The 26,615-nt window shown below is 33.7% G+C and overlaps 1 protein-coding gene across 2 annotated transcripts in view; it reads right to left on the bottom strand.

The window, feature by feature from the left end:
- LOC118187891 (uncharacterized) overlaps nucleotides 1-26,615 on the bottom strand; it is a 68,505-nt gene that overhangs the window by 4,328 nt on the left and 37,562 nt on the right. For both annotated transcript variants that reach the window (XM_035358180.2, XM_035358179.2), the window contains exons 6-9: nucleotides 21,694-21,817; nucleotides 12,183-12,368; nucleotides 5,828-5,843; nucleotides 3,575-3,770 (exon numbers count right to left, since the gene is read on the bottom strand). In XM_035358180.2, the coding sequence (XP_035214071.1) occupies nucleotides 3,575-3,770; nucleotides 5,828-5,843; nucleotides 12,183-12,368; nucleotides 21,694-21,817 (522 nt within the window). The remainder of the gene's footprint in view (nucleotides 1-3,574; nucleotides 3,771-5,827; nucleotides 5,844-12,182; nucleotides 12,369-21,693; nucleotides 21,818-26,615) is intronic.

Here is a 26,615-nt window from a genome sequence, read left to right on the forward strand (position 1 = left end):
GAAGTGCGTCGTTATGAAAGATGGAAGCACGCGAAGAGAAAAGTTTTGTTTACAATTCGGTGATGGGTCGTCAAGAGGCATCTGGTATTAACGGTTACGTAAGATCGCATGATTAATTTGAATGACGCAATGCAGATAAGTTATTACGATTTTAGAATACAGAGGAAGAATTAATGTTTATAGTTATATTATAATTCTGATTCATATAATTTTATATTACATACATAGAGTAGAATTTTATTCTAATGTTAATAATATAAAATTAGCTATATAAAGTAGAATTTTAGTCGAGGTTAAAATGCTAACAAAACTTCGCAACTGCTTTTTATGAGCTGAGAATATATCGATACTTTAAATATTTACAAACAAAATAGAATATTAGAAACGAATATCTGGTTCCAAATCAAACATGACTTTTAGCCTAACATTTGAAAAAAGCTGAACTTGCCGAAAACTAGCATATTTTCATTTCTGGTAGAGAGTAGTTATGAAAGATGGAAGTAGAGAGCAAAAACTGAAGTGCGTCGTTATGAAAGATGGAAGCACGCGAAGAGAAAAGTTTTGGTTTACAATTCGGTGATGGGTCGTCAAGAGGCATCTGGTATTAACGGTTACGTAAGATCGCATGATTAATTTGAATGACGCAATGCAGATAAGTTATTACGATTTTAGAATAGAGAGGAAGAATTAATGTTTATAGTTATATTATAATTCTGATTCATATAATTTTACATTACATACATAAAGTAGAATTTTATTCTAATGTTAATAATATAAAGTTAGCTATATAAAGTAGAATTCTAAACGAAGTTAAAATGCTAACAAAACTTCGCAACTGCTTTTTATGGTCTGAGAATATATTGATACTTTAAATACTTACAAACAAAATTGAAGATTAGAAACGAATATCTGGTTCCAAATCAAACATGACTTTTAGCCTAACATTTGAAAAACGCAAAACTCGCCGAAAACTAGCATATTTTCATTTCTGGTGAAATTGAAGAGAAAAGTAGAACTGCAGAAAAGATTTAATTTGCGCATTAATAAGTTAATAAAAATAAGCTTAACATGTTCAAAAAGTAATTTTGAAGTAGTTATCAGAAGTCCAAATCATAGAAAACAATTAGCTGTATATTAGACACATTATGATCACTCATTTCAAATTTGATTAAGCATAGACTAACTGATCTGAGGAGAAATATACCATCAGAAAACAACAGGAAAAAAAGGCAATCCTTCTGGAAGCCAGCTGCTTCCCTGCATTGGATAGTAATATTTAGATACTGAAGCTGAGAAATAAATTATGACGTTATTCTTAAACATTCTTGGCAAATGCTTTGGCAGTAGTTCGTCTAGCGGTGGTCCAAGGATTTCACCTCTAGCGTCGCAACTCGAATGCCCTCCTCCCCCCATTACCTTGTATTCCGAAAACCGACAAAATAGAGCTGAGGTCCTATTCCATTATTCCATGCATCATAATTCAGGCGTCACGCCTGTTTTGAGCACTCTGATTTTTTCAAAGTAAACTTGCCGGTCATCCAAGACAACCGGTGAAGGTAAACCGCTTGGGATTTCAAAAGTTTTCTCAAATTCGACGCGTAGTGACGTGCAGCACAGGGAAGGAATGCAAACCTCCCTCCCCGAGGTTTACCTATATTTTTGCCAGATTAATCTCAACATCAGTAATGATCCTTCCGCAGGTTCACCTATGGAAACCTCGTTACGACTTTTACTTCCTCTAAATGATCAAGTCTGGTTATATTTTCGGCACACGGATGCGACCCGAAAGCTGCTTCCAGAGCCAGTCCGAAGACCTCCCTTAATCATTGAATCGGTAGTAAAGCATTCATTTGATGACGCACAGCTTTGGAATCATGTTCATAAATTAAACCCTCTAGGTAGGCACTTATTAACAAGAGTGCTTACTTAGGTAAAAGGAGGTAAGCATTTACTGACAAGAGTTTCAATGCAGATGCAGACCTTGAGATAATAAGAGTTGATGTCCCACTAGGTATCCGGATATAATCCCGACAGCCGAAATCCCGACAGACGGAATCCCGACAAGCCAAAATCCCGACAAGCCAAAATCCCACAGGGTCGAAATCCCGACAAGCCAAAATCCCGACAGGGTCGAAGTCCCGACAAGCCAAAATCCCGACAGGGTCGAAATCCCGATTGTCCAATATCCCGACAGGGTCAAAATGCCGACACGGGCGAAATCCCAATAAGGCCTAATGACCCCTTAACATACTTCCACAGCTGCAACTACTATATGCTTTGATGACTAGCAAATCTGAAGAAAATTACAAAAGATTATTCCAAGATTTAATTGATTTCGCTGAAGAAAATAATATTGAACTGAGGCCATCTAGAATCATTAGTGATCTAGAAAAGGCAGCTATAAATGCTCCGCGCACTCAAAATGCTGTCGAGGATTGGCACAGAAGATGGGACACCTTAATTGGACGGGCCCATGTCGGCGTTTATAACATCGTAGAAGGATTTCAAAAAGAACAGGAGCATGTGGAATACCAAGTTGAATGCATTCTTCGCGAAGAACAACAACCAAAACGTAGGAAGGTAGATGATGACAGAGAAAGGAGAATTATGACTGTTGTGGACGATCGTGATAATCGACCTGTGATGGAATATCTTCGTGCTATCGCTCACAATGTGTCACTGTAAATATGTCGTTTGCATGTGTAAGTGATGTTTTCTTTTTCTTAATAAAAAGAATTTTATAAATCTTCATTTCAAATTTTAACGGTCATTTCAATTTGTTAAAAATTATATTAAGTAATGACATAATTTTTATGATTTTTTGATTTAAACTTTTAATTAGTAATATGTAATAGTTAGTTAAAAATTGTATTTTATTAAGATAAATTGAGTGTTTATATTTAGATATTAACTTGTCGGGATTTTGGACAGTCGGGATTTTGACCCTGTCGGGATTCTGGACACTCGGGATTCTGACCCTGTCGGGATTCTGGCTTGTCGGGATTTTGACCTTGTCGGGATTTCGACCGTGTCGGGACTTTGGGTTGTCGGGATTTCGGCCCTGTCGGGGTTTTGGACAGTCGGGATCGGGATTCTGGCTTGTCGGGATTTCGGCTGTCGGGATTATGACCCAGACCCGTCTCACTGACGGTGCAGTCAATCAGGAAAGAATTTTTATTGTGGCATTCCGTGACTGCTGAAAAACTAATACATCTGCACCGAACGCATTTAGGGTACATACAAAATGTCTATGTTAAAGTATTATGAAGTGTTTTCAATCAAATATCTGCATGTAAAATAGATGAAGGTTGTTATTTTACCATAGTTTTTAATTCTTTAGCAGTCGTATAGGACAATGATGTAAAGCATACACAATAATTCAAACTTCTACACAGTCTTTTACGGTTAATGATGACACTAATCAACTGGAGAACTTTCATTTGGGATACGTCTATAATATTCTGTTCCAATTAGGAAAATATATTAATATTTTTCTCCCTTATTTAGACATCTTCATGGAAAAGTGTTTGCTTAATTTTTTATACTTATTTATCCTTTTGTTTCTTCATCTTACCTGTGATGTCTTTTAAAGACATTAGCATCTTCATCCGTTTGAGTGTCATTTGTAAGGCATATAATGTTTGCAGATCCTCCTTTAATTCTGTCAGTTGAGGTAATAATACCAGAGTACAAGGTCTTTGCTCTTTCTGAATAGCACTCCCCTTGTCCCCAGTGAGTATACATAGCACCACCGACATCCGTTGTAAGCTCTGCAATCATCAATACGCGCTTTAAATATCATCATGCACATTTGGTAATAATGTCAACATAAATAACATTTCAAAAGTCGTTTTAATTGTAAGTAATAATAATTAGATATTTGTAGAGTTTTTATTATTTTAATTAACCAGTTATTATTATTTACACCTTTATGCTTACTTCTTCCTTCTGTTTCCATGCTAGAATGCAAATTAGCTCGCATGTATTTAAGATGAGGGTGTTAGCTCTTGAGGCGACGTTACTACACTGCTAACTCAGATAAGATTTGTAAGTTAGGTTAGGTTGGGTTATTGTAATTACGGCAAAGCCTGGAGGGCTATCTGCCTAAGGGGAGGGATGCCTTCATGGAGGACTTTCTAAGGGAAACTGGCTCGTATACACGTTACACATGGGGAAAATCACGAAAACACCCATGCAGCCAGCTCGTTTGCGGGATTCGAACCTCGGACCGAACGACCAGTGTTCAGCGACTTTACCGCTCGGCCGCTGGTGGGCGATAAGATTTGTAGACTTTTCCTTTGCATTTTAAATATTGATATTTAAATATCTAGGTATTGAGCCAACTCCGCATTAAATTGATTTGTGTAGCCTTCGATTACTAGTTACTTGAATTTAGATTTTACATTTGAACTTACTGTTAGGTTTTCTTACCTTAAAAGATGGTTGAGTTGTAATCACCAGGTGTGCCTTCTGGTCTTCTTCGTTTTAAATAAAACGGTCTTTTACACCCTTCTCAAATTTCCAGTTGTTATTTTAGACTTAGCGATAATTTGCCTAACGTCTACTAAGTGTTTGGACATTAATTGAGGATTGCAAAACATATCAAACTTTATACATTAAATGAAAAAGTACAGTGCAAACAAACAAAACAAAACAAAATTATCCGAAGCTCCAATCAGAATAAAGGAAATAACACCGCTACTGCAATTATCAATTAAAAATTACTTATGAATTCATAAGCTATCTCATTTGGGTGATTAGTAAAGCCCACCAGCGGCCGAGCGGTAAAAGTATATGAACGCTGGTAGTTCGGTTTGAGGTTCGAACCTCGCGAATAGGTTGGCTGCATGGGCGTTTTCGTGGTTTTTCCTCATGTATAACGTGTATACGAGCCAATTTCCTTTAGAACGTCCTCCACGAAGGCATCCCTCACCTTAGGCACATAGCCCTCGAGACTTTGCTGTAATTAAATAAACAAAACCAAACTTGAGTAACTAGTATGACTATGTGAAACAAATGTAATGCTCCATATCTTCAGCTATTTTTTAATCTTATATGTTAAATTTTAATGATATTTTCTGCTAATTTAGAGACCTAATTCCTAACTTTTAGTACACTTTCTATAAATATGCAACGCAAACAAGACTCGCTAAACAATCTTTCTCTGAATAAGACTGATTTTAGAAAATCTAACTTTTGTATTCCTTTTCTTTGTGTTACTTTAAAAAGATGACTGGAGATACTTTAAAACTTTTAAAGAAGAAAGATTCAAATTGTAGTCTATCCTCAACAGAAAGAAAGAATTTTTTATGCACTAAGCATTACAAAGGAAGATATCAAACCAACTTCAATAATAATATACACAAATTAATAAAATATCAGTGTTAAAATAAAATGTCAATAATCAAGAAGTTAAAAATGAGAGATTACGAAAATCAGAATACCTGAACTACGAAAGATGTTTTCATGAATCAGAGTGAAAATTTTAATTGAAAATTAGAATAAAACATTACTTCAAGTTTGGAACAGTGAATCATGCCATATGAATACACCATTAGAAATGTTAATTTGTTATTTTTGTAAGTATAAATAATTTATCAATCCAAACATCTCCAACTAATCAAATCATTAAATATCAAATTTAGGCATAATACTAAATTTCTTAATATGAAAAATTTACAAGTTAAAATGTGCCCAAAAAATCAAAAGTACTGCGAGTCTATTACACACATATAAATTGAAGACAATAATACAATAATAATTTTATATCTTTAAATACTATTTCTGAGAATAATATAAAGCATAGATATAAAAAATCGTACATTACCTTGGGCACTGTGTATCTGAAAAAATAAAAGAAAAATGTTTAATTTTGCAACGTAGAAAGAGAATACATTAAATATTCAATATAGGAAAATGTGATCAATTGCTATAATATTTTATTATATGCTACGTTTCATATTTTTTAAATTAAAGGTTGTACTAGTAACATTATGATTCTTAACAATTTTTTTTTATATCTGCGCTCACAGTTAAGAAGCAGCTAACAAATTTAAAATGCATTTTATTAAAGACAAAATCCACTGAAAGAAAAAGTATATGTTTCAGTCATATCATATTCGGATGTTGGGTTTTTCCTCTAGTTAAGTTAATTATTTAGATCAATCAAACTTTTCAGTTGCTCTCTCCATTAAATTTTCATATTTCTTAATAAAATTATTCATTCCAGAAATATGTATATGAATTTCATATAAAAGAAGAAGACATATCTGGGTAAGATAAAAACCTGGGTTAATTAAGTCATTGAGCAACTGTCGATGTATCGTATCTGTAGGTGCTGTTTAAATCACATAAGAGAATTATTTAAATATATTAATCTTTAGTAAGTCCAAGCATGGTGACAATTAAATGACCAAATTGCTCCAGCAGAGCTAAGCCAGAAAATCTGACTATATATGCATACCGATTGTTTACCTAATGGCACTGACGAGCTAAAACATTATGACCATCTCCACATCTTTCAATGAACTCGTCTGTATGACATGGAGGACACATGATTAACTATAGGTTTAGGGCTTCCCTGCTCCGAGAACTTAATCTCACTGCAGGTCCACTCTCCCTTTGGGCACGTCGTGGAGGTTCAACCTCCACTATTACCCTCCAGAAGAGCAGCCCACCACCTGGGGACAGGCCCCAGGCAGCACCGGTCGTCTAATGCTCCTACCAGTCGCTTGGGCGAGCCCGTCGCAGCGGGACATTACCCAGCGACCCCGTGGAAGACCCCCGGGTTACTAGTACCACGCCGCGCTAGGACGTGCCAGACTCCGGGGCCGGCCAATAAGTGACCTTTCCCAGAGCCTTCAGAACCACCAAGTTCATAAATTTTATACCCCCGTGGCCGAGACTGCCTAGGTACAGATCCTATCCAGTAACTTCGCAGAGTTCTCTACGTCGACCCCCGGGGGGGACACATGATTAAGTGAGAATATGGTATTTAACCGCTGCTGAAGAAGGTGAGGAATCATCGCTTAGTGCGGTAGTCCGGCAATAAATAATCAATCAGTCAGTCAGTCAGTGAGGAATCATCCCTGCACTTACTTTTGGAAAGGCTGCTGATCTAAGCGAATTTGATAAAAGATATATTGTAATGGCCCGAAGACTCGGAACGAGTATCTCCGAAGCTCCACTATTGGTACATTGTTCACGATCTGCCATTGTTAGTATTTATGCAAAGTAAATCAATGACGGTGAAACCAGCAGTAGACGCCAAGGCGTTCAACGCCCACGCATCATCAAAGAAAGGCCGACAGAGACTGCCCGCTTGGTACAGCAAAATTGGCCCCAGACAGTGGCTCAGCTGACATTCCAATATAATGCTGGTTCAAAAGCAAATGTTTTGGAACACACAATTCAGCTGACAGCACACTCATGTGTCTCTGTTGACCAAGCGTCATTGTCAGCTACGCTTACAGTGAGTATCGAGATTAGACCATGGATTAGTGGAAAATAGTTGCCTGTTCGGATGAATCGCGATTTCTCGTCCATCACGTCGATGTTCGTGTCAGGGTACGCCATCTTTCAGGCGGACAGTTGCTCCCCTCCTGTACAGCAGGACATACACACTGTGGTGGTGGTGGTATTATGCTGTGGGAGATGTTTTCAGGGGCGTCTCTGGGACCCTTAAGTTATGGTAGAACAGACCATGAAAGCTGCGAACTAGCTGAACATAACTGCAGATCAGTTGTACCTTTACTTGACATCTACTTTTCCAATTGGAAATGGAATCTCCCAGCATGCCAACGCCCCAGGTCACAAGGCTCGAATTATGTTGGAATGGTTTAAGAATCATAAGTATGAATTCCAATTAATGTCCTGACCCTCTAACTCGCCGCATCTTAAACCGATAGAGCACATTTGGGATGTTATTCAGCTGCAGCTCTGAGCTCAAACACCAAAATGTCGGAATACCTCGGCATCGCGTCACTGCTGAGATGACTTGTTCCGAATGTTGACTAGTCATCTACCATGAACTCGTGGCATCCACGCCAAGGCGAGCTGCAGCTCTTTTGCAAAGTTCGTGTAATGCGTTATTAAGTATGTGGTCGTAATTTTTTGGCTCTTCAATGTATTAGAATCTGGACAGTAGGTTATATATTTATACTATATCTGCATATACTTTTACTGCACTTGCTCTATTTAGAGATGTTTAATTCAGAAAAGGTCTTAAATTTCCGATCATATTTTCAAAGCTAGTCAATTAGTAGTAGAAAAATGAGAAATGTATTTTTTTGGTTACAGCTGAAAACATCGCGGCAAAAACATCGCAGACGAAAACATCGTGGAGAAAACAACGCAAGGCGAAAACGTCGTGCTACAAAACATCGTGGAAGAAAACATCGCAAAGAGAAAACATCGCAGGTCTAAAACATCGTGGTACAAAATATCGTCGTCGAAAATAAAGCCGTTCAAAAACTTCGCAGTTTGAAAACATCGTCTTCGAAAATATCGTGGTAAAAAATAAAGCATCTACAAATCATCGCATGACGATAACATCGCAGACATGCTTTATTTTTTTCAGGCTTTTTTTAGATTATACTTTTCATGAAAATTTACTAGTAAAAGCTTAAGTAAATTATAAATGATCTTTGTTAGTTAACTATGTCGGTTTAAAATTCTGTTAAGTGCTATAAGTTGCATTACTTTTCTATGCTTAAGTTTCCTTCTTACTTTATCAGCAAAAATGTATTAGTTAATAAAAAATATGAAAGTAAAAATTATCCTTCTTTCCATCTTGCGCTCAATCATTATAGGAATATCCATTTACAATTACTATTAAAGCCTGAAAAAATAAGATCTTAAGACTTAATCTTATAATATAACTTTATAATAACTTTATATAACTTTATATAACTTTATATAATTTTATAATTTATATTTATAACTTTATATAACTTTATAATTTCAGCCTTTACCATAATTTTTCCTTTCCGTTTCTTTATCAGAACGTAAATGAGGTTTGCTAGTATTTAAGCTGAGGTTTTTGGATTGTAAGACAGAGCTTATTTTCGGCCTGCTCGTGTATTCTAATTTTAGTTCCTGCCAGTTCTGGTAAGTTGTATTAATTCGGATTTGCATGATTTAGCTGAAGACATTTAAATTTTATACGCCGGTTAGTATTACTGAGCAAGCTCAGATTAAAATTTAATTATGTAGTCTTTGACTATTATTCTGCGTTTCAAATTGATCTTAACTGTTCTCTATTTAGTTGCATCATTGGGTCACCACGAGCTGCGGTTGATTTTGTTAGCAAAAGAACATGCATTTATATCTTAAATTCTGTTTAAATAAATAATAAAAAAATATTTAAACCTTTCCCTTTTTTTGAAGTTACTTTGAGACACAGCGATTATTCGTTTCATGTCTGTTGACGGTTTTTAATTAAACAAATAACGAACTAAATAAATTTCTAGCTTTCTCTCATTTCTTAGAACTTTTCTTATATCGAGTTCTTCTGAACAACACACAGTTGCAAGAAATTTATTAAAGCAACGCATATGTAACCACCTTTCGGAAACAAAGAACGATATCTAGTCTAAAGTTATAAGAGAAATTACACATCTTCCTTGCGGAATTTAACGCCGCTTTCGTAACATGTGAAGTTTAGATCTAGAAGATTAAAAATTTGAAGTCCCTCCTCCCGGAGAGAATAACTTTTCACTTTACGTTGTTAAATTGCCTTATTTTTATTTTGTACAAAAAAATTATTCTTTAAAAGTATTTTTAAAGGGAGAAGGAGGAAGATAATGCAAAGCAAAAGTTTCAAAAAACAAATTTCAATTATTATTATTTTCAAAAAGAGGAAATTTTTACTTATTTTGTTTTAATTTATTGTGGTGTATTTTAAATCAATAAAATTAACGAAAGGATATTCATGACGAAAACATTGAAAATACTGAACATTTCAGCACCGTTGCACATTGAACAAGCGAAGGTCAACTGAGCCTTTTCTTTACAACTGTAGGGACATCAGGTTAATTGGAAAAGCCGGAGAGATGAAAAATTAGCAACGCCTTCGCCGGGAATCGAACCACGGACCTCTGGAATACCGGCCTACTGTGCTGACCACTACACCACGAAGGCACGCTAAGAAGGCGGGAGAAATACCTTATATACTCCCCCTTTTAAAGAGCGAGTGGAATTTTTAGGGGACCCAATCGCCAAATCCTGGCTGAGGAGAATCATCATCCAACATAATTTTAGTTCGCGCGCCATTGTAGAAACATTAGGTTATAAGGTATTTCTTCCGCTTTCCTAGCATGCCTTCGTGGTGTAGTGGTTCTGCACACTGCGCCGGTATTTCAGAGGTCCGTGGTTCGATTTCCGGCGAAGGCGGTTGCATATTTTTCATCTTTTCTGCTTCCAATTAACCTAATGACTCTACAAAGTTAATTGGAAAAGCCAGAGAGATGAAAAATTAACAACGCTTTCGTCGGGAATCGAACCACAGACCTTTGGAATACCGGACAAGTATGCTGACCACTACACCACGAAGGCACGCTAGGAAGCCGGGAGAAATACCTGATACAACGAAATTTAAGAAAAAGCATTTTTTATAAATATTCATAAGCATATTATTATTATTAGCTAATCCTGATCCAAACTAAGCATAATTTTAAATGTACGTGAAAACCATCATTAATTCCTATACTTCAGAAAGTGCATTTTTATAACTATGTCACGTTTTATATAGCTACAGCAATACTGTAATTCTGTAATTTTTCAAACAGGTTTTAACTTCTCTACAGAATATAAGACACAAGATTAACTTAAAATAAAAGGGAAAAGATCGGAAAGATTTCAAACTTTATATTACACCCGAAGAGAAGATTTTTCATTTACACACATACATATTTTAATGGCATTTGGGCTAATGTCCCCTTGGACTAAAAATATTTAAAAACAGCATATCTTTAGAATTTCCGAGAGACAGTCTCGCGCGCTGGAGATTTCTTTTTTACCTGTAGAGTGTTGCCATTGCTCGCTTTGAAATCGTTGAGTTTGTTAATCAAAATTTCGTTGAAATTTTATAAAATATGAAATAGACAATAAAACAAATTCGCGCTTTCAGGTACCCATGTTCGTCTGCAGGACTATGTTAGCCATAATTCGTTGGCTCTAGATACCATTGTTTTTTCACAATGCGAGAAAACATACATACATGCAGATTCTTCATTATTTAATTTGTTTGAAAATAATACAAAGCGATCATTTCTGGTGTCAAAAATTTTAACAGTGATACAATGCTTTTAGTGATTCGACGCAAAGTGCCGTTTCTAGACCAATAGCCCTTCTAAAGAGTGACATTCTCATGACAGATTTTTTGGCTATTATCCTTGTACACAGATAGTCCTGCAAAAGCTTCGAGAAGTAGGCGAACTCAAACATTATGTTAAGTTACAACAGAATTTTAGATTCGAAAAATTTTCTCATTGTTTAGAGATGCTCATTAACCATTTGCTAATGCATTGCTTTTAAAATGTTCTATAACTGTGCAGAACTGGAAAAAAACTCGAGCTGTCCCGTTATAATTATAAGGAAAATAATTGCGCTAATTATACAGATAAATTTAGTAATATCAATTTGATATTAATGAACTTATCTATGTTTTAATTTAAAATATTTCTTTAAAATGAATCTAAAATGTTAAACAACAAATCACACATTAATTTTTATATCCAGAAATGAAATGTATGGAAATGTATATATTACTACATAAAATTCAGTAATTCTTAATTAAAATTCCTTAATCTAAAATAATCAAGACAGAGAGTTTGTTTGCTATTTACTGCGAAATATTTTTCTGACTTTTTTTAAATCAAAATGTAATTTATTACATATTTAATGGTAGTTATTTAATTTTCACAGAAAAATGGACAAAATTTACTCAATCGCTAATTTAAAATAACGAAAAGTTAAATTTATTTACTCACACTATATAATATTCAGTCAAAAGTAGCATTCAAAAACCATTTCTTGAGTTAAAATATTATACCACCATACAATTTACAAAACTATTTCAGTAAGGGTTAAGAAATATTTCTAATAGTTTCATTAAAAAAATTCTAAATCAATTTCAAACTATATTTTTAATGAAAGTTATAAATGAAATGATTGATAATTACAATTTTGTGTCTTAAAACGAGGAATTTTCGGTAATATTTATCTGGTAGGCTTCCCTCTTCACCTTTGTAAGCGTCAAAAGCTTCTTTAAATTGCTCAACTGAGGCATCTTCTGCCAGATTTAGATTTCCAAGTGTTCTGTAAAACACAAATGAAATCTTTTCAAGCTTATCGTTGAACTCTCCAATCTGCAAAAGAGAAAAATAGTTTGAGAGATTGATGCGAAAACGAAATTCAGAAAATTATTAGAGATCAAATAGGATTATTAAAAATTTTTAGCAAAACTAAACAGGGAAAATAGCTGTAAAACTCAAGTTTCTGAAAAGTTAGTTTTCAAATGCAAATTCAATTTCTAATACAATGCTTTGAAAAGAATTCACCTTTCATTTGTACACTGACTTACTGCTATGTTGACTTCTGAGGTTGTCACATTTGATTTAAGTTTCAACAACAGGAGACAGAAGACCATCAACAGAGCAACTGCACCATCATTACGACTTTCATCTTTTGTGCTCTATTGATGGAAACTATCTACCATCTGCTATCAGCGGTATTTATTTGAAATAAAATTTTACAAAGTTACAATGGTTGCGCAAATATACATATGACATACAGAGACATATTATACAGGTCTTGTGGTGTTTACATATATGGCAATTTTAACAATAAAGCTCATAACATAAATATTTAGAGAATTGTTACTTAAGTTGAAAATTTATGTTTACTGATTTTTTATATATCAATTTTGAAGAATAACCAAATTATATAATATAAAATGTCATTATACATTTTAAGAGAGTCTAGAAATAAATGAGTAGTCTGTAACTGTAGAGATAAGTAAAAGGTAAACAGTCCTTGAGTATATAAGTAGGTCTTGAATAAAAGAAGAAAACAGTCCTTGAGTTGTAGTCTTTAAATTAAAAATATTTGAGTAGAAATTCATCGAAGTCAAGATACAGGGGTTGGACAAAAATATGGAAACACCTTTAAAAAAACATGTTTCTTTCCTTAATATGGTGTAGGAAACCCGTTGGCATCCAAAACAGCTTGCAGTCTTCTCGGAATGGATAAATACAGTTCCTGTATGTTTGCCAAGGAAATATTATACCATTCTTCCTGCAAAACGGTAGCAAGTTCAGATAACGATGTTGGCGATGGATAACGAGAACGCACTTTCCGTTCCAATGTAGAACACAAAGGTTCGATAATATTCAGGTCTGGTGACTGTGGTGGCCAGGGGAGATGGGACAACTCATCCTCGTGCTCCGAGAACCAGTCCTGGACAATGTGAGCTGTGTGAACAGGGGCTTTGTCGTCTTGGAAGACACCATCACCATCGGAGAACAAAATTTGTACCATGGGATGAACTTGATCGGCCAAAATGTTCACATGAGTCTTGGCAGTCATGTGCCCTGACACAGTTATCATGGGGCTAGCAGAGAACCACGATATGGCTGCCCAAACCATAACAGAACCCCCGCCATGTTTCGCTCTTGGCAACAACAGTCTGTATTATATCTGTATTATAGGCTTGAGATGGCATTCTCCAGACGTAAACTCGGCCAGAAGTGCGAAACAATGTGAAAGAAGACTCGTCAGACCATATTACTCGCTTCCACTGCTCTATAGTCCAGGCTTTTATGACTTAAACACAACCTTTTCCTGTTACGGGCATTAGCATCCCTCATGAGTGGCTTCTCAATTGCAGCACGGCCAGCAATTCCCTGTTTATGAAGCTCCCTTCTAATTGTTTTGGTACTCACAGGGTTCGGTAACACAACATTCATTTCAGCAGTAACTTTTGCAACTGTGGTCTTCTTATTTTTCGTCACAATTGCCCTTAATGATCGTCTGTCACGATCACTCAGGACACACTTTCGTCCGCGCTGTGATTTAGCAGCTGATGTTTTTCCGCTTTTCAAATATGCGGAATAAATCTTCGATACAGTACCTCTTGAAACACTAAACACCTCGGCTACCTTGCTTACGGAAGCACCTACCATACGTATAACAATTTGCCCACGTTCGAAGTCTGTTAACTCTTACGTAATGCAATGACAACCTCACATAACAGTACTCCGACAACAACTGAACTGTTTATCACATTTACGAAGTTGTATAGGTGGCGTCAGTAGTCAAAAACGCCAGCGCCACCTACATATTTCATTAAAATCAATCTTTCTTTTCAAACATGCATTTCACAAGGTGTTTCCATATTTTTGTCCATCCACTGTAATTGACATATAAACATGTACAATGATAAATACAATAAGATTAGACAGGACGTAATATGGGTAATTAGATTTTCTATAACAAGAATTTCAGAAAAAGCATGATGATAACATATTACACGAAATTTTGAAGAAGGATGAATCCTTAGAATACCGACGTTCCCAAGTAGGAGGGAGTATGCTATGTAAGTATTTACGGTGCTTTGAGATTGTCACAATTTAAAGATAGATAAGTTATAAGTGATTTTTTTTACGAAGTACTCGTATATTGCTTTTCTTGATTTGCTTGAACCAAAGTGGAGCAGATGTTGAATTATAAGGTTTAAGATGAAATTCTTTAGTAATTTCACAATGAAACAAATAATGGTCTATTGTTCCATCGTGTCCACAAATGCATTGGCTTGAAGAATGTAATCCAAATCTATGCAGATAGAAAGGAAATGGACCATGATCTGTGAGTAGAATTGTGATTGCACGTTAAGTAGATATTAGATTTCTGGAAGGTGTAGTTTCAAAAACAGTTAACTTCATTCTGATTCGTTCGTTTATGACTCGTTTCGTCACATACTCATTTAATCCGGAAGGCTCGGTAAATTTTGTGGCAAGCGGGGTAGGTTAAGTTAAAATAAAAATCGTGTTATTAGAAGGAAGTTTCTCCTTCTTCACATTGTACCTACTGGCTAGCAATCTAAAGTTTCGAATTTCGAACTCCGAAGAGGCATAGCTGATTTTTATGTTTCCTGTTTTGAAGAGCTGCACAGACGTTACATTCTGAATGGAAATTTGGCCGTTGATGATACTGCTTGTCTGACAGCCGCTTGTCCAAGTATAAGTGAACGCCTGAAGTTGTAAAGATTGGTAAGTGTTTAACGTTGTAATGGCTAGTAGGTTAGTTGTGCGTTTAGTCCGATTCAGTTAGTTAACTTCGCTTAAGTAGAAGTTAAAGCTAAAAGTTGCTAGAATGTAATCTAGCTAAAAAAGTTAAAATTTGCTAGAATGTAACTCGTTCAATGTATTCTACGTCTCCAAGTAGCCATCAACATCAATTTGAATAGCCTATTTTGTTTTATTTTAAGCGTAATTTCTACAAGTTGTGAGAAATAAAGTTTTATGGTAACCTTTTATCTTTTGAGCTTATTTTGATCCACAAGGAGAGACAATAACCGGCCAACACGTAGAGTTAACTTCTAAAACAGTTAAGTAGTTTAATTAAGTTCTTAGGCATAATTGTTATAAATGTACCCATCACCCCCGTTTTTCACAGCATCCTCCAGTGATTTATTTATATATTAGCATAAGCGGACCTATTATGAGCTACGTACCAAAAGCTTAGTTTCCCACTTAGAAAATGACAGCATAAGAACTGGCTTGCTAAGGCCCTTATCTATTACCTTACAAAAACACAATCTCAGTAGTTTGCTACTACTTTCTGAGCTGAAAGAGTGCCCCACAAGAAGTCAAACAAAGAAAATATTTTGGCTCATTCTTACTGCTTTACTTAAGGGACAAATCTTCACTTTTTTTAATATGCATAATTCTATGTACCGTATATACTCGCGTATAAGTCGATACCGCGTATAAGTCGACCCCCCCCCACTTCGACATAAAAAATTCATAGAAAATAAGAAACCCGCGTATAAGTCGACCCCCCACTTTCGAAATCGATCGAGAAACTTCGAAAAAAATTTTTTAAGTACTGCATTTATTAATTTTTTTAAGTACTACATTTATTCATCTGAGAAAAAAGTAAATATACGATAAAAAATACCTTGGTAAATAAACAAAATCAAAATCCTTCAACGTCTGATTCATGGTCAGATTCGCCAAACATTTCATAGAACTCTTCTGTCGTCATTGGCTCGTCATCATACATATTTTCAGTCTCGAACTCTGTATTGTTACAATCACTACTACAGCCTTCGTCGTCATTTTCACTTTGAAAAACAGCATCATCTTCCATGCCGTCTAGTTCGTTGCTAATACAACATTTTTTAAATGATTTTATAATCATTCAGAGGGTATTTCGCAGGCATTCGCATTTTTTAGGGCTAAAACATAAAAATTTCCAAAAGTGTCCACAATTTTGGCCACCACTGTAGTTCGTAACATAATTTAAGTCATGAAATTACTTCAAGTAAGTGACTTATTTGATAAGTCGTCCAATTCGAGTACGTGAAGAAAACAACTGCATTATACAAAGAAATTTTTGAACTTCCGATTCTTTTAATTTTTTATGGCCCTGCGTGTAAGTCGACCCCCCCCCACTTTGAAGTCTTTTTTTTGCCCAAAATATCTCGACTTATACGCGGGTATATACGGTATTAAATTTAGTATTTATTATTAAATGAAAATTTAATATTTTGTATATTAAATTAAAAAAGCAAAAAATAAATATTTTTTAACCTTGAGAGTTTTTCCATTTCTGGAATATTATTTTACAAACGGTTTTGGTAGTGAACAGGTAATCTACTGCAAGAACAACTTGAAATGGACATTCATTTATAAGATTTGAAGTTTAATTTACTTCTAACAAATGTTCTACAAAATTCAAATGGCTTTATTACAATCAAAACCAAAAGAGGGCAATATCACCTGCTTTGAATTCACTAGAGACCCAATAATAGAAGAAAAAGATTTGGCATTGTTGACATATTTGTTATATTTTATTACATGGCAGTTAATGAAAGACAGGAAGAAAATTACACAGAAAAAAAATTAAAAGGAAGCAACAACATTTAAACATAGCATAGCATATCGGCTGAATGTCAAGTTATCTTTTTCAGTAAAAGATAATTTTCTGGGAAGAAAATAACTTAAAATAAGATATAAGAAAAAAATAACAGATTGTTTTAAAAGACTTTTCTGGTATCAAAATACAAAGCGAAAATTTAGCTGCAACCAGAAAAGGAGAGTCTCAAAAAGCATAAACAATTGCTTTCTAGCAACTGGCAATTATTCAAAGTGCAACAGACTTGAAAATGCGTCATATAATCCGTGAAACGTTTTTAGCTGTAATGGGGCTTTATCTGCCCTGCTGGGTTTCGTACAAGGAATTAAAAATAGTTATAGTTTAAATAAATTGTTGGTATAATATTAGCTAATGATTTTACAATATTATGATTCGAAAACATATGCAGAATATTAACGATTGTTTAGCATTTAATAACGCGATAATTTGTAACATTACATCCAAATAATTGGTTAAAATTTGAGGCAAAAGAATCATAATCTGATTTTAGAATAATGTAAAACAAATTTGTATTTTTTAATAATTGGCTCATTCAAAGTAATCTTATCGAATTCTAACTTATACACTATAGAAAAGTATTTCTCCTAATTTCCTGGCGTCCTTCGTGGTGTAGTGGTTCTGCACGCTGGGCCGGTATTCCAGAGGTCCGTGGTTCGATTCCCAGCGAAGGCGGTTGCATATTTGTAACCTAATGATTCTACAAGTGGCGCCCGAACTAAAAGGGTTGTGGATGATGATTCTCCGCACCCAGGATTTGGCGACTAGGTTCCCTAAAACCCTAGTCGCCCTTTTAAAAGGGGAGTATATAAGGTATTTCTCCTAGTTTCCTAGCGTCCTTCGTGGTGTAGTGGTTCTGCACGCTGGGCCGGTATTCCAGAGGTCCGTGGTTCGATTCCCGGCGAAGGCGGTTGCATATTTTTAACGTAATGACCCTACAATGCATGCTAAACAAGGTGTCTGCAAAGTTCCTGAGCATCTTCAACAGCTTGCTGTTTGGCAGTGGAACAAATTATACCTTTGCTACTTTCAAAAGCAAGTTTCAAAGATTTTATGATAAGTCATACAAGTTACACAACCACGATATACGACAAAATGAACCGTGGTTGACGGTATTCCAACTGCAGTGCATGCAAATGTAATTAATCAATGTATCGAAGTAAACTCAGGTTTTTGTTTGTTCAACGAGGAAAAATGATTCCAAGAATCTTATTATGCAGCATTCTACACCAAGCTTTCACTTTCGGGCTGTCTTGCTTCAGCTCCCTTAGGGCTTTCGTATCTCCAGTTTCTCACATGTGTGCATTAATCTAAAACATATTGTTTAGAAAAACATTTGATATACGTGTACAAACACCAGACTTGAAAATGTACAGCAGTATCTCTTACAGTGTGACCACAGTAATGAGGTAAAATAATTTAGGACTTTTGTGGATACCCTGTATATCTATAGAAAGGAAATTACTTTTTCGATTAATGTATAGTAAACCCTATTGCGCATATTTCATTATTATCCTGTCTCTGTAATTTATGATTATTTGAGAACATACGTATATAACGTTATAAGGTTTCCAAAAATATCCATTAATAAGACTTATAATTTTTGAATGCTTTATGTATTCCTTAATCTGTTATTGATTTGTTTTCGTCATAATATTTTAGGGCAGTTCTTTATTTTCGTCACAATATAGCTTGATGTATAACAGTTGTTTAATATTTTAATAAGATTTTATAAAAATTCACTTCCGAATTTTTTATGTGTCGGGTTTTCCTTTTTACGTTTGTAGCCGAAATTACAGATTCCAGAAGCAAATCTGTTGTTCTAATGTGGATCCTAATATAATGGATATAGTTCTGTTTATGTATTTCAAAATCTTGGGAAAATTTTTAATCAAAAGAATTACAAGATTCTCCGCAACAGTCCATAAACATGATATACCTGATGCCATCGAAAACTGTTCGTCCAGATCGAAATCCGGTCTTACCATCATGTATTTTTCAAAATTCTGTATGTTAGTCTACATGTATTTCGTTTACTATTTGCACAACAGTACAATATTTCATTATTATATTTTAATTAACACGCAAAGAACTTTTTTTTTTTTTTTTTTGTAAAAATGCAAAGTGATACCTCAAGGAGTAAAGACCTTATTTTATCCTAACCAATTATTTTTAGTTATGAAACTTTCCTTTCTCTTCTGTTTTCAGTTTGCCAAAATGCAAATTTTAATGACGTAGTATGAAAAGGTTGGTAGACGGTTGCACGGATTTTCGGCGATTTACGTTGGCGCAATTGTTGGCGCGATTTTTACAAACGTCAGCCATCTTGAAAAACGCTGTTTTTACGCATAGTAAAGTATTTGAAACTTTAAAAAAATATATATATATATATATATCGTTAAAAGTACTGGATTAATTTTTTGTTGTAAATGTCATTTTTTAAGATGGTAAGCAAGTGTAAATAAATACATTTACTATGAGTATAAAATACTAAAGTAAGGTTATTATTACTTTCATATAGCAAAGAAAAGAATAAAAACATTGTGCCAACGTTTAATTAAATTAAAATATTACTGAAATTAAATATCGAATTAAAACCATCATGCCAACATTTAAAAGAATTAGAATATTATTAAATTCAAATACTTTAAAATACGTTATATACAATAGAATATAATTAACATTAAAACGTATAGACAATAATTATCTCAGCAATTTATGAAAATAGTGTATTAAATTTTTTAACAAAAATTGAAGTATACAATTATAAAATAAAATAAAAATATGTACTTACATTTTTTTGAGTCATTTAACCTGTTGTTTATTGATAAGTACCACAAAAAAAATCGGAATCATAATTTATATAACATCTTTGAAGGAATTCGAAGATGTGAATTAAATTTTAAAACGGCGCGGAAATGCACAAATTTACATTAACCAATCAGGGAGCTGATTATAGCTCGTTAATGCACAAATATTCTATAACTAATCAGGGAGCTTATTACATCACGCCTAGAATTAAAATTATTTAAAAATTCATACATAATAAAATCATTTTTTAAAAAAATTTAAAAAAAAGTTAAATTGTATTTTAATATTTAACAGCCATAAATAATGTTTAAAACATTAGATTAAATTTATACATATTAAAACCAATTACTTTTAAAGTAAGGTGATGTCACTGATTACATCATCCACAACATAAAATTCCATAAAATATGATAAACAATAAAATTTCTATTTCAAATAAAAATGCAAAATTAAATTGATTTTTAATATTTTGAAGCCATAAATACTATTTAAAACGCGGAATTTATGCACAATAAAACACATTATTTTTTAAATAAAATGACAACAAAGTATCGGTTACCATAAATAACTTATCCAGCAATGGGTTTACCATAAGTTGTATTACTCGCCAAAAGAAAAATCGCCAAAATCCGTGCAACCGTCTACCAAAGTAGCACCTATGAAAATCTAAATGAGTTCAGAATCAGTATTTAAACAGCAGTTTTAAGAGTAGTAGTAGGAGAGTAGTTCCTAATTGATGTCGCGCATTTGAAGTAGCTTTGTACGTGAATAGTTGGTGCTTAGCCACTCTCTTTAGATCATATTGATATTCTAGGTTCGACTTTGCTGTGTGCAGCCGATTTAGCGGTTTGAGATAATTAAGGAGTCAGTCGTGTAACACATCTTACTTATTGTGATTTTGCATTTTTTTTAATTTTCTGTTCGAGTTTTTTAGCGACAAGTGGTGATAATTATAAGCATCGAGTGAGTTCAATCTTCGTTTAGTTCAAATAAAAAAGTACAAAAGTATTTTGTGAATTAAAATTTTTAAAATCTTGTAAAGTCTGATAGCACATAAAATGATCCAAAACTTAAAAAAAAAAAGAAAAAAAAAAAAAAAAAACTTAAAAATCTTAATATATTCTTAATATATTTATCTTTATTTAATATAATCTTAATATATTTATCTTCTATATAAAATTTGGTTTGATCCTAGTATCCGGTGCACACGAGATTTGGCTACTTTTGGCGACTTTATGATGAGCAGTAAAAATGGGACATATACGATGAGTAGTAAACGGGTCATTCAAAGAATATATATAGTTAAATATAGTATATATTATGTATATACACACGTAGTATATAGTGTATAGTTTAAAGACGTTCTTTGGATCATTTTTGATGTTGGCGATAATTTTCAAAATCGCGCCAAGGCTGCACCGTATACTAGGATTTTACCATAAAATTTTTCTAAAAAAATCTGGAAAGATTCAGATTTTAACGGTCGAGCAAAGCAGTTTGTTAATGTTTTCTACGCTCTCGTTGAGCTCGCAGTTTACCAGTCTGCTGTTACATTCACGCCTACTAACCTCCTATTTTTTTGTCTTTTTAGCTTTATTATTAAACATCATTTTCTTCGCACTTACGCCATATACAATTCAACAGCAAAGTCACAAAATTCCCCCCTTCGTTATTCAACAAGCATACAAGCACAGTTATTTTAGATACACTCTCTTTAAGTTTTACCTCATCCTCCATATCTTGCGTTAACACTGGTGGAACATTTAACAGCCATTCCTGAAAAGCCTTTTTGGTGGCTCTGATGTCATCAAATTGAGACTCAAGACGATCCAATAGGTCAACAAGAGCTCTAAACGATTTTTAAAACATGTTTTAGTTTTTGTTCAAAAAGCGAAACTTTGAAAAAATTACAGATAACAAATTCATCTCAAAACTAATACTTTTACTCTATGATATCTTCCGTTCAATGAACGGAAGTAATTTAAGAATACCAATCCGATACACGATATTAATAAATATACAGTAATAACTTACATTACGGAACTCCCTCGTCATAACACAAAAATTGACTATAGTAAAAATAAACGGGAAATAATCAAATACTATTTACATGCAGTGTCGAAATTAGGTTAGTCGAAACAGGGTATTCATAAAACTTTTATGCGGATTTTTCGTAACCATTTGTCGTAGATATGTACTTTCAGTTCTAAAAATTTTTTTAATAAGGAAGATAATCATGTTATGAAGTCAGTTTTATTTAAAATTACGAAATTCATTTTTTTACATGGTTCTCCGGCCTATATAGCAATATTTAGTAAAATTTTACATTCATTTTAAAAAATAAAATACAAAACATTTTACTCCTGTATGAAAAAAAATATTGATATATTTAATTTCCCATTTTAAGATTTTTTTCCAAATGTTTCATTGCCAAAAAACCATCATTTTGTCAAGGAGTCGTTTAAAATAAATTAGACTAATTCGAGATTGGTTTACCCACTAATTCGAGATACCATTAAGTGATGTTTCTGTGATATTAAGTGATATTTCTCAGTATATATTAAGTGATATTTATAAAAGTGGAGCACTCTATAAATTTGTTTAATATGCGAAAAGTCTTTTTATACAAATAATTTATAAGTTTATAAATACTAAAAATACATGCTCGTTTATATCAGAAACTTTTAATATTCGCGTACGCGTTTTTTTTTCCTTTAGAACATCATCTGATAGTATTACAAATCAAAATTTATCCTATAGTCTTCACATCAATGCCCATCACTTAATCTGTTAACATCAGAAAAAATTTCCTAATTTATATTTTGCTTTTAAAATAACGTACATATTTAAATACTTTTCCTTAAATTTGTGTACGAGTCCTGAACTTTCAAGGAACATAATCTCAAAATTTAAATATCTCTGACATTTTTACTGTATGGGGGCTCAAATATTTGATCTTTTATTTTTTATAATGAGCATCATATATTTCTGGAAATAAAATCATAGTAGAATCATAAAAGTAGCCCCTAAAATTCGAGGTTAATAAGGAGGAATAGTTATTTTAAAGGATAAATCCAAAAAACAATTATATTGAAATTTATATAAATTAAAACCACTGCAAAATAAAACCAATCAGTCAGCAATCTATTTAAAATCCTGAATAATTCTCACATTCATCATCTAAGGCAAACAACATCAGCTCCTCAAGCACATCCTGACTTTTGTTGTTGAGAAGCTCATCATATGGGTCCCATTCTAGCGAGTCGATTCCCGTTGCATTACCAGTAGCCCCATGTCAAATCATTCTCAGTGCGATCCATAGCCTTATTTGGTCTCTATTCACTGTTTCATTTTTTCCCCATGATTTGATTGCGAAATCACATAACACACCAAGTGACGCAGCCCACATAGCTTAACCTTTCGCATGCGACTTTTCGCCACTTATCATCCAATTGTTGCATTGTTTACGCCTGTGATCTTTGAATGATTGATTCAAAGAGAACTCTAACGATTTTATCACCGAAGTTAAGCAAGCTAATGTAACAGGAATCCTAATATTGTTCCATGCTGAGCGACTTTTAGTGTTCTCATTGACGTGACTACGAAACATATAACACACCAACAAACGGCTACAGACGAAAACATCGTGGCAAAAATATCGCGGACGAAAACATCGCGGAGAAAACAACGCAAGGCGAAAACGTCGTGCTACAAAACATCGTGGGAGAAAGCATCGCAAAGAGAAAACATCGCAGTTCTAAAACATCGTGGTACAAAACATCGTCGTCGAAAATAAAGCGGTTCAAAAACTTCGCAGTTTAAAAACATCGTCGTCGAAAATAAAGCGGTTCAAAAATTTCGCAGTTTAAAAACATCGTCGTCGAAAGTATCGTGGTAAAAAATAAAGTATCTACAAATCATCGCATGACGATAACATCGCAGACATGTTTTCTTTCAGGATTTAATAACTGTAAATGGATATTCCCATAATGATTTGTGAGCGCAAGATGGAAAGAAGGATAACTTTCATATGTTTTATTAACTAATAAATTTTTGCGGAGAAAATAAGAAGGAAATTTAAGCATAGAAAATTAATGCAACTTATAGCACTTAATAGAATTTTAAACCGACATAGTTCACTAACAAAGGTTGTTAATAAATCATTTTTTATAAAGTTTTTACTGGTAATTTTTCACGAAAAGTATTATCTATAAGTTGCATTTAATTTTCTATGCTTAAGTTTCGTTCTTACTTTTTAGCAAAAATTTATTAATTAATAAAAAAAATGTGAAAGTAAAAATTATCCTTCTTTGCATCTTGCGCTCACAAATCATTATGGGAATATCCATTTACAATTATTAAAACCTAAAAAAAGCATGTCTGCGATGTTATCGTCATGCGATGATTTGTAGATACTTTATTTTTTACCACGATATTTTTAAACTGCGAAGTTTTTGAACCGCTTTATTTTCGACGTCGATGTTTTGTACCAACGATGTTTTAGAACTGCAATGTTTTCTCTTTGCTGTGTTTTCTCCCACGATGTTTTGTAGCACGACATTTTTACCTTGCGTTGTTTTCTCCGCGACGTTTTGCCGCGATGTTATCGGCGGACACCCAACAAACTGTGTTTATTTCGTAGATCTCCTGGTTGCCTCTGCCAAACATTTTCCATCTACAATTTTACACCAATCTCGTCCATCCACCCCTTTTCATGAAAATGTACGAAAATGCCCGACGGGAATTTTATTTTGGTAGTTTTCCTTTTGAAAATGACCGTGGGTTTCAGTTTTGTCTCATCTGCCATTCATGTTAATACTACTATAAGCCAGGTCTTCTCATGGCCAATACTTCTGACATGAAAACCATTTTAGGTCTTTTGTTTCCAATCCGATTGCTTATCAAGTCGAAGTTCATCGATTTTTCATTCGTGTTCCCAATATTAGATAACGGAAGGTTGTATTTTTGCCCCACACTAATAACAAACTTGTTAGATCTCGTGATTTTATGCTAAAGATCTTGTCGTAATTTCTGCGCAGTTTTCGTATGCTATCTTATAACTATATTTTTCTGCTCATGAAACGATTGCACTAGCTACTGCTGCTTTAAATTCTTTCCTTTGTTATGAATTAGCTCGTGTTCACTTCAGTGCATAAACCTTAATCATATTTCTTTTAACAATACAACCAATTTTGCTTCTGTTCTTGAACCTATTCTTCTGCAATGCAATTTTATAAATGTGCGCAAGAAGCTATTGCTCTCCATACAGAAAATTTTGTCATTGTCATATTTTTCATAACATCTTCATTTTTTCTCCAGTTCCTTAACATCTTCCCTGTTACCCGTTCTGCAGCACAGGTGTTCGATTCCTTAGCCTGATTTATGACTTAAGCTTGCTTCATATTTTCCTCTTTTCGTCGTATCCATGATTAGACGCACACTTTACGAATTTTTCGCTGATTATGCTTATAATACAATTTTTTTAACACAAAAGCTGCAACGAAACTCGTTACAGGTACATGTGAGTTCACGGTCGGCACGTGCTTCTTTAGGCTGTGCTGCCAGATGCGAGAATATAAAACTAGATGATGATCGCTTATTTAAACTAAATTGATAGGCCGTTGATAGTTTGGTGGTCGTCTTATAGGACAGATATATAAATATGCTAAAATTGTAAAACTTTGACAAAAATATATACCTCGTCTTACCTGAGGATAGTCTAATTTACAGAAATATACGCTATAAACGTTTGTAAATATTACTTTATGGATTGAGAGACTGTATAAAAAGCTAAATTTCGTTATTTTTATAAAACTGATTTCTTTTAATTGAAAAAATATCATAATATTTTGAATGCCATAATATTAAAATGCAATAATACTAATATACCTAAATATTTTTTTTTAACTAAAACAACTTTGGAATTACAACTATATACCTATGACGGTTGCAATAATAAAGACCAGGTAAGGATTTTCATAGACATGTTATATACTGCATAGGAAGCGAACATATACCCCAATATGTGTTCGTGTGGGTACATAAATCAAAATTCACATAATGTACACGTATTTTGTAAATTTATCTTTAAAAGAAATATTTTTGGGGTGAAATGTTGAAATGTTCATCTATTTAAAGTTTTGTATAAAATAGCCGAAAACTGTGTATTTGTTGTAATGAGATCCAAATTGTGATCTTTAAATCCTTCTGTCTTACGTATTTACATATCCCAATGAGCAGTCAGTTAAAAATGCTCTCAGCCCCCTACATCAACTCGCTCTAATTTTTTTTCCTCCATTCCATTTGATTCTAAGATTTCTTTTGAGGAGAATTTGACTTGCTACTAACTACGTACTTTGAGGACTTTGTAATTTACTTTTGGTTTTAAACAACACCTGCATAGTATCAGAAAAATTGGTATGTAGAGACACTTTATAATTGTGGAGTAATATAGGTAATATAGTAAATATCTGTAGCAATTAACTAATAAATCGTACATCAAGAAATTTTTATGCAACAGTTTGTTTGGAAAATATTAAAATTTTTTCTCAACTATTAAAATGGCTAATACTACCAAATAATCTAAGTACCGAACATAGAATAATTTAGAAATAAAAAATATTAAGAAGAAATTGATTTTCTTTTTT

This window comes from Stegodyphus dumicola, chromosome 10 (genome assembly GCF_044657685.1).
Source record: "Stegodyphus dumicola isolate Sdum_Otavi_A_Nest chromosome 10, ASM4465768v1".
NCBI lineage: Eukaryota > Metazoa > Arthropoda > Arachnida > Araneae > Eresidae > Stegodyphus > Stegodyphus dumicola.